Consider the following 15,885-nt stretch of genomic DNA (forward strand, 5'->3'; position numbering starts at 1 on the left):
GCACTCAGGAGATGGAGGCACGAGGGCCAAGAGCTTAAGGCCAGCCTGGGCTACATAGCAAGTTCAAGGCCAGCCTGGGCTACTTGAGAACTGGTCTTGAAACAAATGAACAAACAGAACAAGACAATTACAAGATACAAAGTACTGTGGGATAATCTGTACACTATAAAGATTTGTCACTCGTATTGGCTTAATAGAATGCTGATTGGCCAGTAGCCAGGCAGAAAGTATAGGTGGGGTGACCAGGCTAAGAGAATTCTGGGAAGAGGAAAGACAGAAACACAGTCACCAGCCAGATACAGAGGAAATGAGAATGTCTTACTGAGAAAAGGTACCAAGCCTTGTGGCTAAACACAGACAAGAATTATGGGTTAATTTAAATTGTAAGAGTTAGTTAGCAATTAGCCCAAGCAGCAGGCCAAGCAGTTTATAATTAATATAAGCCTCTGTGTGTTTATTTGGGACTGAACTGCTGTGGGACCTGGTGACAGAAATTTCATTCACAATAAAGAGATTCTCAAATACTATTATTTAATTTAAGATTCTTTATTTTATTTTATTTTATTTATTCTGTATGTGTCCTGCACGTGGGGTCTAGAGGACAGCCTCAGATGTCATCTTTGGGAGCTGTCTGCTTTCTTTGAGGAGGTCTCTCACCGAACCTGGAGCTCACCGATTCAGCTAGACTGCTTGGCCAGCAAGCTCATCCTCCCTTCCCCACTGATGGGGTTGCAGGTGCCCACCACCACATCTGTCTCTGTACTGGTTCTGGGGATTTGAACTTGGATCCTCATGGTAGAGCCGCAAGCTCTCTATCCTCTGAGCCATCTCCCACTCCCATCAGCCCCAGGCATCCTGCAGGTCTGATACACTCTGTTATAAGCGTGTTCAATAAAGTGCTCTGGAGGGAGTCACCTCTCTTCCCTCTTTCTACCTTTTGTCTTTACTTCTCTTCAGCATTCCCTCCTTCCCTCCCTTCCTTTCCCCACCATTTCTGGAGAGTCTGTCGTAGCCATGCATTGAGCTGAGTACCAAAGTCCCATCAGAGTATCCCTGAAGGATTCGTGTGCTCAGGAGCTGGCCCCAGGCCAGTCACAGCCAGCTAGCCAATGCTGCCCTGGTGGCTGGAAACCAAATGCAGAGCATCTGTGGGAGTGGCCAGGGTCCCTGTGATATAACTCCCCTGACACCCTGAGGAGGTTCCTTGTCTCCAGCCTATAAGCCCAGAAATTCCAAGTCCACAGTGGCCATCAGACACATAAATACCTCAGCTTTATTCTTTCTTCCTGAATATCAGGCAAATGGGCTGACCCTACATTCCTGGGGTCCACACCCCAAGTCTTCAATTTGAAGATTTCCCAAAGCAGGTCAGCATTGTACATGGTTCCTGAGCTCCACCTGCAGAATTTGGGGATCCTTATGGGGAACTCCAAGATCCCTGCTTGCTGGGTTTGAGGTCCGTCTTGAAGAGGCGCCCCCTTGCCATCAACCCATGTCACCATGGCCTTCAGATCATGAATGCTCCAAAATAGGACCTGGTGCCATCCCGTGGTCTGACCAGGCGGTCCCCAGGTACACGAACCACAACCTCTTCCCCTGCTTCCAGATGCACCACGCCGCCCAGGAAGCTGCTGTCCCACCAGACTCGGGAGGTATTGGTCCGGCCACAGGGTGACCGCCGACTGACCAGCAGTTCTAGCTCTTTCGGGTAGCGGGATGTACGTTTATACAGCCCGTGTGTGATGGGGATTTTGGCCAGGCCCTGGGGGCAGCCCACACCGCTCAACTGTACTTTCGAGTATACATAGTAGTAGCCGGCTTCCGTGGTCACCAGAGCTCCATTGTGATATCTCAGGCCCCTCAAGAAGGCCAGGCCAAGGCTAGTCTCCCATAGCAGAGGTCCACCCTTGCCTATCAAACTGGCGTTGGCCCCTGGGAAGGAGAGAGAGAGAGAGAACCGGTCAGCACAGGTAGTGCCCACCCTTCTCGTGTGACCCTTATGCTAGTTGTTAGCCCCGTCTGTTGCTCCACTGCCGTATTAGGCTGTTTGGGTTGACTCAGTCCACTCCCATCCTGTAGGTGGGGGACTCTGAGGAGCAGGAGAGCAAAGTGATCTGCTTATGATGTATCCTGACTCATTTCATCCCCATCTCCTTCTGCAGGGGGAGAAACTGAGGCAGAGAGAAAACTTCAAAAGAGGAAACTGAAGGGTGCCTAAGTTTCCTAGTGAAGTGTCAATACTTAGAAATGAGGTTGGAGCTGAGGAGGCAGAACACCTGCCCAGGAGGCCCTGCGCTCCAAACATTGCACAGAATAAACTAGACGTGGGGGCACACACCTGTCACCCCTGGGAGATGGAGGTGGGAGAACCAGGAGTTAAGGTCATCCTCTGCCAGTGAGCGCGCAGTTCAAGGCCAGTTTAGTCTACTTGAGATCCTGGCTCAGAGAGGAGGGGGGCAGAGGGGTAGAGGGGAGAGGGGAGAGGGAGGAGAGAAGAGAGAGGAGAGAGAGAGGAGAGAGGAGAGAGAGAAAGGAGAGAGGAGAGAGAGTCTGTGTGTGCATGCGTGTGTGTGTGTGTGTGTGTGTGTGTGTGTGTGTGTGTGTGTGTGTGTGGCCAGAAGTCAGCACCAGGCAACTTTCTCAATTTCAGCTTCCGGCCACCTTATCTCTCACTGAATCTGGAAGTCCCCTGTCTGTTGAGGCTGCTGGCCAACGTGTCCCTGGGATCTTCCTGTCTCTGGCTCCGCAGGGGTCACAGGGGTGTGTGCCTGGCTTTTTGACTGGGATGTTGGGATTTAGACTCATACCTGTGTGGCCAGTGCTTTATGCACAGAGCCATCCCCCACCTCCACCTCCACCTTTTATGTTGCAAATAGTTTTTGACTGTAGCATATTTTATGCCTGTTCTGGTTCATTTTATACTGTGTTAGACGAGGAATCAAACTGACTGTGGTATGGAAGCACAAGAAAAAATACGGCACATATGACTGGGCGCGGTGGCCGCCGGATGGTGGCGCACACCCTTTACTCCCAGCACTCAGGAGGCAGAGGCAGGAGGACCTCTGTTTGTCTGAAGCCAGCCTGGTCTACAGAGCTAATTCCAGGACAGCCCAGGCTACTTAGACAGACCCTGTCTACTAACAAAATACAGGGTGTGATAGGCTTGTGTCCCAGCATCCTCTGAGGCCTCTGAGGATCTTGGGAGGTGTCCCCATGACTAGCAGGGCAAAGGGAGGACTTTATTTAGTCCTCAGGGGCTGCGCTTTCTGGGTCACCTGCCAATAAGCATTGTACGAATGAGGCCGGCAAGATGGCTCTGAGGGTAAAGGTACTTGCAGCCAAGACTGGCAACTTGAGATCAATCCCTGGAGGCCATAAGAGGAAAAGAAGCAATCGTCCCGAGAGCTGTCCTCTGGCCTCCATGCTGTGGGATGTGCATGTGTATCAACAATAAGAAATAAAAAGAAGTAAATGTAAACAAAAATTCAAAATACAATGAATGAATGCCTAAATGGTTGCTTTAACTTCTCAAGACCTGGATCTCCCAGGACACACCATGCTCCACCCCATGTGAAGATCCAGGGTCCCCTTACCTGTGAGATGTGCTGCTGGGTTGGCCTGTTGAGACCGCCGGTGCTCTGGGGAAGAGAGTCCGAGGTTAGAGACACAGAAAGAAGCAGGGGTGGGTGTTCGTTGGGGCCACCTGTAGGTGTCAGGTTTTGCCCCTTCCAGAAGTGACCCAGACTTCTGCTTCGCCAGCCCTGGGGGAGGGGTACCTGTGGGGCTCCTCAAAATCATATTGGGTGATCCTAGGGTGTGGGAGGGCCAGAGTGGGAACCATTCCATCTCCTTAGGAGCTGGGGCCCAACTCACCTTGGGTCATCTTCTCCCAGGAGCTTGTGTCTCCGTCCTGAAATGCAAACAGGGCGCTTGGTGAGGACAGACTACACCTAGAGTCACACAGGCACATGGTGATGAGACTGTCTGGCTATGGCCGTAGACACCACCCACGGACACATACACAAGGCCACATGTGCACACAACAGTCCCACACATGCGTGTGCGCACACCCCCACACAGAGAAACACACACATACACACATACTCACACATATACACACACACACATACATGCACACACACACATACACACACACACAATCAGTTTTGTTTCTGAGATTGACTCTCATGTAGGCCAGGCTGGCCTTAGACTTCCTAACTAGCCTCTGATGACCTTGAAATCCTTGAGCCTTCTGCCTCTCCAGCCCAGGAACCCAGATGATAGGTGTGTGCCATGGAATTCAGCCAAGGTCTGATGAAAGCTGAGTGTCTGAAATGCTTGAGACTAGAAATGTTTCAGAACTGTTTTTAAAGTTTTTGGAATATTCACGTCTTAAAAAAAAATCATTTGAGGGCCAGTGAGAGGGCTCGGGGATAAAAGTGCTTGCCGCCAAGCCTGGCTATCAGAGTTCAAGCCCCAGAACCCACATCAAGGGGGACACAGGGCTGATTCCACAAAGGTGTCCCACATACGTGCTCCAGCAAGTGCACGTAATAAAAAAAAAAAAACTTAACAAGAAAACAAAAGCAAAGACTGCAGAAGCGTATTGTTTACACAAGTGCCCAAAGTGTCTAGGTGTGGCACACAGACAGACACACCCGTGGCACAGAGCGAACCAGGATGCCAGGGATGGCACAGGGTCCGGCTAGTAAAAACAGTCATGCACCTGAGTCCCAGGGAAGTTGCCGGGCCTCACACACTCATGTCCCTCTATCAGATCCCCACAAACGGGTGAGAAGACGGGGTCAGACTGGTGCGCATACACAGCCGTAAAGAGATAGACGTGCAGAGGTGCCCTGGACCCCCGAACCCCACGTACCGGTAGGCGAGTCGCTGTGTCCCCAAGTCGCTGATGCAGTCTCAGTAGGAACCAGCCCTGGGTGGCCAGCCCGGCACCCAGCAGCAGTATCAGGGCCAGGTTGACTCGGGCAATGCCGCAACGCTGTCTCCTGTGGTTCTGTCCCAGGCGTCTGAACGGGATGTCCGTTTGTCCATCCACCACAAACACTGAAGGCTGTACCACACTCTCCATGCCAGAGCAGCTGAGGCCCAGAAGCCCAGGGATGGGGCTGGCAAGCCTGAGTTCCTCCCCTCCAGAGGAAACCACGATTGCCCAACGCTTGGGCTTTGCAAACTGCAAAAGGCTCCTGCCGCCCCTGCGGCTCACTTTAAAGCTGAGGTTTGGTGCCTCCGCTTTCCCCACGCACCCTCCTCTTCTTCCTGTGCCCCCCCCAGAAGGCCCGGCCCCCAGCTCACTCTCACTCACGCCATAGCTCACACTTTCCAGAAAGTATGACTCGGGTGGAGACAGACGGGACGGCCCCCGCTCGCCCAGTGCGGTAGCTCTGTTCCCCTCAGAAGCGCTTCTGTGGGTTCCATGCAAGCTTCCAACACGTGCACATGTAGACACACATGCAAGCACACACCTTTGTGTGGATGCTTCAGTCCATGCATGCGGGTGCAAATGCATGTGCAGATGCATGGCTGTGGGCATGCAAGGCACAGATTTGTGCATGTGTGCATGTGGGTGTAGATGTTCTGATCTATGCTTGTATGCACGCAGGTAAATGCACACATGCATTTCCTGATGTGTCTGCAGGCCCATATGTAGACACACGGGCTACAGTGTGTATCACCTCTGTAGGCCTAAAAGTGTGAGCCTATTTCCACCTTGAACTATTCCTTCAAGGTTATTGTGTTTCTACCTCAAACAAAGGTCCCACCTAGATTCAAAGCTGAGAGCTCTGCTCTCTCAAGGTGATTGTCAGACAATAACAGGAGTGGCTAATAGCCAGACCTTGTATTTCAGGAATAGAGAAGCAGACCTGCTTCTGCCTCAAACAGAAGTCTAAGGATCCTACTAAGGTTCCATTTCCTATAAGAAGATAACACTGGATTCCACCCAATGTTTGCCTACAGAATGCTTTGGTCTAGAGTGTGAGCGTGACTTGTTTTGTTCTAGCAACAGAATGTTTAACTGTGGAGGTATCCTGCGACCTTCAACTGGTCTGTTAATTTCCTGGTGTCGTGTTAATGTAGGTTTTTTTTAAATCTTACTACTTTTTGGGGTCGGGGTATTTTAAGCAGTTGGAAGTTAAGCGTGGCCATTTCATTATTCACTGGAACTCCCTCCTGATACCATTCTATGTTTTTCTTTTTTATTATTTCCCCATACATCTTCACATTCTTTACTAATATTTCTAAATCCCCACGCCCCTGCCCTGGCAAGAGGTGTTTTCGTCGAGGCTGGTCCCCCAAAATCTTCCATCAGTACACGCATATATGTACCTCAGCGTCATGAGTGTGCCTGCGTGTGTGTCCCTCTTGGGGACGGGGCTAGGGGTAGATTTCCAGATACCACCACTTTGTCCCCGAGTCTTCAGCCTGGACCTAAGCCTCATCACACACACATCCCAGATTTCAATGGCTCCCATGCTGTAGTGGTTGACCTCACAAAGGGATGGCAGTCCTGGGATCACAGAACCCCAGTGCTCTGCCACACTGCTTTTCTAAGCGGGGTTCCCACCCTTCCACCTGCCTCAGGAGCAGCCCCCTCCAGGAAGCCCGAGTACTGAGCTGTTAACACGGCCACGGCCATGCCGAGGATTCCAGAGTTTCCAAACCTGATGGAAACAGCAAAGCCTTCTCTTCTGCTCTGCGTGGGTGTTGACAGGGTGTGGAAGGCATCCTCCATTCTCCCCCTGGGTGCTGTCCGTCTGAAGATGGCTCCCCAATACCTGCTTCCCAGATCCCTGCGTGTGCGTAAGCCCTGTCTCCTCACTTATCTGTCTGTCATAAGCTGCTTCCTTCAGCCGTCTGCAATAACCCCGCCTCTCTGTTCAACTCTGTACGGTGCAGGTGCTGAGCTACGGGGGTAGGAGGCGTGCCGGAGGCCCAGACCATCTGACCCCAGGTGCCCCACACGGCAGCCATTTGTCTTTTCTTGCTCTCGTCCCACTCAGCTTCATTCCTGGGACCACGCAAATGACTCAGCAGTCTGGAGTGTCCCACCATACAGGATCTGCCTGGAAGCATTTGCTAGTCTCTTACGGTCTGTGCTGGACAGTTTTATGTCAGTTTGACACAAGCTGGGGTCACTTCAGAAGAGGGAACCTCAGTGGAGAAAATGTCCCCAGCAGACTGGCCTGTGGGAGGGCACAGCTCACTGCAGACCGTGCTACCCCTGTGCTGGTGGTCCAGGGTTTTCTAGGAAAGCAGACTGAGCAAGGCATGGAAGCAAGCCAGGAAGCAGCACCTTCCACAGCTTCTAAACCAAGTTGCTTTGGATCATGGTGTTTTATCACACAACAGCAATCCTAAGGTGACAGACGTGACCATGTTTTGGGGATGACCGTAGTGGCAACTGAACTCTGAGTATGCAGAGCTCGGTGGGCTGTTCTGTGGGAGCCTGGAAGATCAGACAGCTGAGGACAGGGCAGATGATGGAGGCCTGGCTTGTGACGTTTGAGGGACGTTTGAGAGCCCCTCAAACAACCAGAGCTCCCTGGGTGTGGTGATACACACCTTTAGTCCCAGCACTTGGGAGGCAGAGTTCAAGGCCAGACTGGTCTTCCAAGTGACCAGAAGGCAAGGGCTATAGAGAGATCTTATTTCAGCAAGACTATGGCGAGCGCTGGATATTTGAAGTAAGTTTCCACGGCTCGGCTCAGCTGGGGCTACAGAATCAGCCGGGATTAAGAAGAGACCAGCATAACTGAGAGGAAATCTAGGAAGTGTGTGTGGAAGGTATCCTCCATTCCCCCTCTGGGTGCACACAGAAGCTGTGCTCAGAGGTGCCCAGGGTTGAACCTCATGCTGGCAACCCAACTTGGGAGGTGTAAGAGTCACCCAGTGGTGCTGGTTTTGAAGGCATGAGGGGGTCAAGGAGAGCAGGTGAGGCCTGCGCTGTGAGAGGCCAGAGGTGAGGCGCAGACTCAGTGTCAGCAGAGGACCCAGTGTTTTGGAGATGTCAGTACCATGGAATGACCACCAGGACAGCAGCAGCGGCAGAGTGAAGCCTGCCTCTGTTTAGAAGACAGGCTGAGTGTGCGGCAGAGGGCGGAGCTGGAGAAGTGACCCAAGCCCCTTGTTGGAGCCCAGAAGTTATGTGTGAATCCCAGACATTGAACACTGAGCTACTTACACAGTTGGAGTTTGGTTTGGTTTTGTCCAGGTTGTTGACTGTGCCCTGGTTCTTCCTTCTTGAAATAAGGAAGTATTTAGTTTGTTTTCAATTTTTACAGGAACCCACAGTTGAGAGACTGAAGATGTTTAGATGCTAAAAGAGATCTTGAAGTTTTAAGGAAACTAAATTTCGAAGTGTTTGAGTTTGTAAGACTGTGGGGCCTTTTATGATTGCGAAATGTTTTATATTGTAATGTTAATACTAACGTGTGATCTTGGGAATGAACAAGAAAGGAAAGCTTGTGGTCTAACAATTATGTGTTTGTGTGTCCTGTTGACAAGGAGTGAATTTTTTATGTCAACTTGACACAGGCTAAAGTCACCTGAGACGAGGAAACCTCGAGTAAAGAAACGACTGTAGAAGATCCAACCATAGGCAAACCTGTAGGACATTTTCCTAATTAGTGGTTAATGACGGAGGCCCAGCCCATTGAGGGTGGTGCCATCCCTGGCTGCTGGTCCTGGGTTCTGTACTAAAGTAGGCTGAGCAAGCCATGGGTGAACAAGCCAGTAAGCAGCACCCTCCACGGCTTCTGTACCAGTTTCTCCCTCCAGGTTCCTGCCCAGTGTGTGTTCCTGTCCTGACTTCCTTCAATGATGGATGTTGATTTGGAAGTGTAAGGCAGACAAACCCTTTCCTCGCCAAGATGGTCTCGGCCGTGGTGGTTCATCAGAAACCAGAACGAAGGCAGAGGGGAAGGGTTTCCCTTGCTTACAGTTAGTGGGAAGAGCCTGTCATGGTGAGTCAGCTGCTCAAGTCAGGTCCACAGAGAAGCAGCAGAGAGGTGAACCCTGGTGCTAGGTTCATCTTCTCCTTTCCATTCAACCCAGGACCCTAGCCCAGAGGATGATGCAACTTAGCTGTAGGGCAGGTCCTCTTCTTTATCAGTGACAGAGATAGTTAGAGGATTGTTTCTATGGTGATTCTATCTCCTGTCACGTTGACAGTCTAGATTAACCCACACAGCAAGTGCAGGTGTGAGGGTGCCAGGCAGGGTTCAGAGGAGCCCAGGGAGGTTCAGGGGAGCCCAGGGAGGTTCAGGGAAGCCAGGAGGTTCAGGGGAGCCCAGGGAGATTCAGGGAAGCCAGGAGGTTCAGGGGAGCCCAGGGAGGTTCAGGGGAGCCGGCAGGTTCAGGGGAGCCCAGGGAGGTTCAGGGGAGCCGGGAGGTTCAGGGGAGCCTGGGGAGGTTCAGAGGAGCCTGGGGAGGTTCAGGGGAGCCTGGGGAGGTTCTGGGGAGCCGGGAGGTTCAGAGGAGCCTGGGGAGGTTCAGGGGAGCCTGGGGAGGTTCAGGGGAGCCCACAGGGAAGCAAGAACATGAGGCTCAGCTCTCACAAGCGAAGGGGCAGCTAGCTGTGGTGAGGAAAGCAGTGAGACTAAAGTGAATGAGAACTGAGAGTTGACGTGCAAAAGTGGGAGTGGGATGAGGAAGGAGCCCGGTGCCTGGGGAGGAGGGCAGAACCTGCCAGCTCCCAGGTCTTGGGTGGTTTTGCTTTTCCTGGAGAGACAATTTCTATGTCTCCTTGCAAATAAAGGGGAGAATAAAGGGCAAAAGGAAAGATCCCACATGAGTACAACTCGGTGAACCAGTGAGTTTATCCTGGTGATGGAAGCATGGATGAGGGTTCCTTACAGGAACCAAAGTGAGTCAAAGACATTTGCATCACTGAAGGATGATGGGAGCATGGGTGATGACCAAGGAAGGGTGGCACTCTTGGGTTCCCATGTCTGTGCAGGAGAGGCCCACCTTAGCTATCTTCCTCAATGGCTTGCCACATTACAATATATATTTTTACTTATGTGTGTCCTTGTGAGTGTATGAACGTGTGTGCTTGGTGCCTGCAGAAGCCAGAAGAGGGCACCAACTTCCCTGAGGACAGAATTACAGCTAGGTGTAAGCTTGCAGAACTGGCCTCTGAGAACACAACCTGTGTCCTCTGCAGTAGCCTTATGAACTTGGGACAAGGAACCCCAACTCTATCCTCTTCCTCACATCTCTCCGCCCTCCTTACATCTTTTCACCCCCTCCTAAAATCCTTCTTATCCTCCTTATTTCTCTTCAACTTCCTCACTTATGACACAGCGTCGCTGCAATGCTTTATTGTTCTTAGTTGAGACCTCTGACTAATATAGTCTCTCACCAAATATCCTGATTCTTTAGGCTTGCTGACCAGTGAGTTCCTTGTGTGATCTCCCCGACTACAGCTGGTGGGATGACAGACCAGTACCTCCCTGCCCAGCTTAACTGTGGGTGCTGGGGATCAAGCTCTGGCCTTCAGGCATGCCCAGCAAATACTCTACCAACTGAGCCCTCTTCCCAACCTCCCCCCCTGGTAATTTAAAATATTCTACAATTATCTGTTTATTGATTTCTCAGTGTGTTTTAGTTACTTTTTGTAAATGACTGACTCATTTTCTGTCCCTTGTGTATGTTAGCTTTGAATTTTCAGATACATGTTTCATTTGAAACACTCACGGAAGCCAGGAAATTAGTGAGGGGCCACAGACAGTGGGGGGATTTCCAGGGACCAAAGAAGGGGGACATGGAACCCATGGTACAAAGGTTCAAAGGTGTTTAGATTTAGAATAGGGATTGGGAAATTGGGGAGGGTGAGAGATCATGGTAAAGTAGGGAATATGGGAGGGATACATAACACTAAAGATAGCTGAACCAGTCCTAGGGAAACCTATGTACCACACTGTTTGTGAGATATATATATGCTCATACCCTATAATGAACGGGGTGCCATTGCTCCTCTTGGACACCACTGACTAACAAAGAAAAAGCCGAATACCAAGAATGGCTTGCTTCTTTTGGGGTTGCTGATTAATGAAGTCTCATAATCCCCCCTCAAAGATCACATGTTAGTGTCAATGCTTTGGATAACCCCAAGACTCTATAATAAGACCCATTGCTGAAGACATTTGAGTCACAGAACACAGAGAATTCAAAGTGATGAGTCCCGGAAGCTTCATTCCTTCTGGCTAGCTTTCACAGTGCTGGAAGGTTCTATGCACTCCACCAGAGAAGAGTAACCTCCAGGCTTTCCCAGCTGTGAACACTGAAAGCTACAGTAATGACTGCTTGGCAAGACATGTCCACTGAACAACAGTGGCACAAATACCCCAGGATAACCAACCCATTTCCTGATTAAGCCCCTCCGCGGGATGAAGTCTGTACCTAGCACAATTACCAGGTCAGGGATCTGTGTCTAGACAGGTCACAGGACCAAGGGGAAAACCTAATGCTCAATGGACACAGGGTTGAACCGATCCTAATGACTCATTGCTAGACCCTCAGATCAGCGCAGCTCTCAACTGTCATGTGAGAAGTTTCTCTTTGCATTGGTTGGTGCAGAGAATAAGGAGACTGAAGATTTTTATTCCTAAGTGGAATATATATCTGTACCCCTTCTTTCCAAGGTTCAGGGACCATTGCAGAAGAAGGGGGCAGAAAGACTGTAAGAGCCAGAAGTGGTAGATAATGACAAAGACAGCGTGTCCTAGTTAGGGTTCCTACTGCTGCAATGAGAAATCGTGACCAAAGCAAGTCGGGGAGGAGAGGCTTTATCTGGATTACACTTCCAGATCACAGATCACAGACCACAGACCACAGTTCATCATCAGAGGAAATCAGGACAGGGACATAAACAGGGTAGTAACCTTGATATTTGTATGTTTCCAGAGCCCTGTCATCCTCCTTCCACAAGGGAATATCTATACCTGGAGGAAATGGCAGCACAGACCATGTGAACCACAGCAGCCCGGGAAACAGAACAGATGGGATGGGGCTGAGATGCAGGTGAATCAGAAGGTGTGTGTGTGTAGGTGTATCTGAGCTCCAGGAGACTCAGCAGGTATGCAGGTGTGTCTGAGCTCCAGAAGAGTCAGCAGGTGTGTGGATGGTGTGTCTGAGCCAGGAGAGTCAGCAGGTGTGTGGGTGGAGTATGTGAGCCCAGGTGAGTTAGCAGGTGTGTGTGTGGGTGTCTGAGCTCCAGGAGTCAGCAGGTGTGTGGGGTGTGTCTGAGCTCCAGGTGAGTCAGCAAGTGTGTTTGGGGGTGGTGTGTCTGAGGTCCAGGTGAGACAGCAGGGGCGTGTGTGTGTGTGTGTGTGTGTGTGTGTGTGTCTGAGCTCCAGGTGAGTGACCAGGTGTGATGGAGTGTATTTGAGCTCCAGGTGAGTCAACAGGTGTGTGTGTGTGTGTGTGGGTGTGTGTGTGTATGTGTGTCTGAGCTCCAGGTGAGTCAGCAGGTGTGTGTTTGTGTGTGTCTGAGCTCCAGGTGAGTCAGCAGGTGTGTGGGTGGTGTGTCTGAGCTGCAGGTGAGTCAGCAGGTGTGTGATTGTGTGTCTGAGCACCAGATGACTTAGCAGGTGTTGGGGAGTGAGGGTGTCTGGGATCCAGGTGAGTCAGCAGGTGTGTGGGTAGTGTACCTGAGCTCCAGCTGAGTCAGAAGGTGTGTGGTGTATCTGAGCTCCAGGTGAGTCAGCAGGTGTGGCTGTATATTTAAGCACTAGGTGAGTCAGCATGTGTGGTTGTGTGTCTGAGCTCCAGGTGAGTCAGCAGGTATGTGGGTGTGTGTATGAGTTCCAGGTGAGTAATTAAGTGTGTGCATATGTATCTAAGTTCCAGGTGTATCAGCAGGTGTTTGGGAGTGTGTCTGAGCTCCACGTGAGTCAACAGGTTTGTGGATGGTGTGTCTGAGCTCCAGGTGAGTCATCAGGTGTGTGTGGAATGTATCTGAGCTCCAGGTGAGACAGTAGGTTTGTGTTTGTGTTGTGTGAGCTCCAGGTGACTCAGCAGGTGTGTGGGGTGTGTGTCTGAGCTCTAGGTGAGATGGTAGGTTCATGTGGGTGCTGTAACTGAGCTCCAGATGAGTCAGCAGGTGTGTGGATATTTTTATGGCTCCAGGTGTGTCATTAAGTGTGTGGGTGTGTGTCTAAGCTCCATGGACTCATCAGATTTGTGGGTTTGTGTATGGCTCTAGGTGAGTCATCAAGTGTGTGGGTGTGTGTCTGAGGTCCAGGTGAGACAGCAGGTGTGTGTGTGTGTGGTGTATCTGAACTCCCGGTGAGTCAGCAGGTGTGTGTGTGTGTGGTGTATCTGAGCTCCAGGTGAGTCAGCAGGTTTGTGGGTGTGTGTCTGAGCTTCAGACGAGTCAGCAGGTGTGTGGGGGTTGTTTGTCTGAACTCCAAGTGAGTCAGCATGTGTGGGTGTGGTGTCTGAGTGCTTGGTGAGTCAGCAGGTGTGTGTGTGTGTGTGTGTGTGTGTGGTTGTCTGAGCTCCAGGTGAGTCAGTAGGTGTGTTCAGGGGGATATCTGAGGTTCAGGTGTGTCACCAGGTGTGTTGGAGTGCATCTGAGGTCCAGGTGAGTCAGAGTGTATGTGTGTATGTGTGTGTGTGTGTGATCTCCACAAGAGTCATCAAATGCATGGGTGTGTGGCTAAGCTACATGTGAGTCATCAGGCATGTGGGTGTGTGTCTGAGTTCCAGTAGAGTCATCAGCTGTGTTTGGGTGGTCTGTCTGAACTACAGGTAAGTCAGCATGTGTATGGGTATCTGTCTGAGCTCCAGCTGAGTCAGCAGGTGTGTGGGAGTGTGTCAGAGCTCCAGGTGAGACAGCAGATGTGTGTCTGTGGTATTTATGAGATCCAGGAGAGTCATCAGGTGTGTGGGTGTTTGTCTGAGCTCCAGGTGAGTCAACAGGTGTGTGTTTTTGTTTTCTGAACTTAGGTGAGTCAGCAGGTATGTGTGTGTGGGTGTCTGAGCTCCAGGTGACTCATCAGGTGTGTGGGTTTGTATGTGTGTATTTTAGCTCCATGTGAGTTAGAAGGTATCTGTGTGGTTTGTCTGAGCTCCAAGTGAGTCAGAGGTGTGTATTTGTGTGTGTCTGAGCTCCAGTAGGGTCAGCTGGAGTGTGGGTTTGTATTTGAGCTCTAGGTGAGTAAGCAGATATGTGGGGGGGGGGGGGTTGTGTCCGAGCTCCGGGTAAGTCAGCAGGTGTGTGGGTGGTATGTTTGAGCTCCAGGAAAGTCAGTAGTTGTGTGTATGTGTGTGTGTGTGTGTGTGTGTGTGTGTGTGTTTGAGCTCCAGGTGAGTCAGCAGGTGTGTGTGTGGTTTGTCTGAGCTCCAGGTGAGTCAGCAGGTGTGTGTGTGTGTGTGTGTGTGTGTGTGTGTCTGAGCCCCAGGTGAGTCAGCAGGTGCGTGATTGTGTGTGTCTAAGCTCCACGTGAGTCAGCAGGTGTGTGTGTGTGTGTGTGTTACGTCTGAGTTCCAGGTGAGTCAACAGGTATGATTGTGTGTCTGATCTCCAAGTGAGTCAGCAGGTGTGTTATTGTGTGTCTGAGCTCCAGGTGAGTCAGCAGGTGTCTGTGATGTGTCTGAGCTCCAGGTGAGTCATCAGGTGTGTGTGAATTTTGTCTGAGCTCCAGGTGAGTCAGCTGGTGTGTGTGTGATGTGTCTGAGATCTATGTGGGTCACTAGGTGTGTGGGAGTTGTCTGAGCTCCAGGTGAGTCAGCAGATGTCTTTATTTCTGTATCTGAGCTCCAGGTGATCATCAGGTTTGTGTGTGGTGTGTCTGATATGCAGGTGAGTCAGCATGTGTGTTGGTGGTGTATTTGAGCTCCTGGTTAGTCAGCAGGTGTGTGTGTGTATGTGTGTGTCTGAGCTCCAGGTGAGTCAGTAGGTGTGTGTGGGTGGTGTGTTTGAGCTCCCAGTTAGTCAACAGGTGTGTGTGTGTGGGGGGGTGTCTGAGCTCCAGGTGAATCAGCAGGTGTGTGTGTGTGTGTGTGTATGTCTGAGCTCCAGGTGAATCAGCAGGTGTGTGTGTGTGTGTGTGTGTGTGTATGTCTGAGCTCCAGGTGAATCAGCAGGTATGGGGGGGTGGGGTTCTGAGCTCCAGGTGAGTCAGCAGGTGTGTGTGTGTGTGTGTGTGTGTGTCTAAGCTCCAGGTGAGTCAGCAGGTGTTTGTGGATGGTGTGTCTGAGATCCAGGTGAATCAGCAGGTGTGTGTGTGTCTGAGCTCCAGGTGAGTCAGCAGGTGTGTGTGTGTGTGTGTGTGTGTCTGAGCTGCAGGTGAGTCAGCAGGTGTCAGGGGGGGTTACAGGTACCTCTAGAAACAGCACAGTGGATCAGAAGATAACTGTTGATGAAAAGCTTGCTGTGTAGGTGTGAAGACTAGATGTCTGTCCTCAGAGCCCACAAAATCCCAGTACAGAGAGACATAGCCTAGCTGGTCAGTGAGCACAGGTAACAGGGAGAGACCCTGTCTCACAAAACAAGGTACACACAGCTGGAGAAAAGGCTCGGTGGTTAAGAGCTCTTGCAGAGGACCCAGGCTCAGTTCCCAGCATCTGTATTTCGCAGCTCATAACCACCAGTGCAGGAAATCTAAGGCCTCTTCTGGCCTCGGAGGGTACTGCACACACGCACATTTTAACAATTTCTGGGGATGGATTGGTGGCTCTGCAGTGAAAACACCTGCAGAGGACCTGGGTTTAGTTAGTACCCCCACACCACCATCAGGCAGCTCACAGTCACCTGTAGCTTCAGCTCCTTTTCCTGGCCTCTGAGGGCACCTGCAGTCATGTGACTCATAAAAACTCTTGCAGACATACATTACATTAATACATATTTTGAAAATA

General features: G+C 51.0%; 1 protein-coding gene across 1 annotated transcript; it reads right to left on the reverse strand.

Annotated features, from left to right (window-relative positions):
• Positions 1–1,281: 1,281 nt before the first annotated feature.
• Positions 1,282–5,167, reverse strand: Tnfsf14 (TNF superfamily member 14). Its single transcript, XM_038312367.1, has 4 exons — positions 4,880–5,167; positions 3,874–3,910; positions 3,594–3,638; positions 1,282–1,932 (listed from the first exon to the last, which is right to left on the reverse strand). Exons 1-4 carry the CDS (start codon positions 5,090–5,092, stop codon positions 1,508–1,510), a joined length of 720 nt encoding a protein of 239 aa, XP_038168295.1. The 5' UTR covers positions 5,093–5,167; the 3' UTR covers positions 1,282–1,507.
• Between the last annotated feature and the right edge of the window lie 10,718 nt (positions 5,168–15,885).

Source organism: Arvicola amphibius, chromosome 1, assembly GCF_903992535.2.
Source record: "Arvicola amphibius chromosome 1, mArvAmp1.2, whole genome shotgun sequence".
NCBI lineage: Eukaryota > Metazoa > Chordata > Mammalia > Rodentia > Cricetidae > Arvicola > Arvicola amphibius.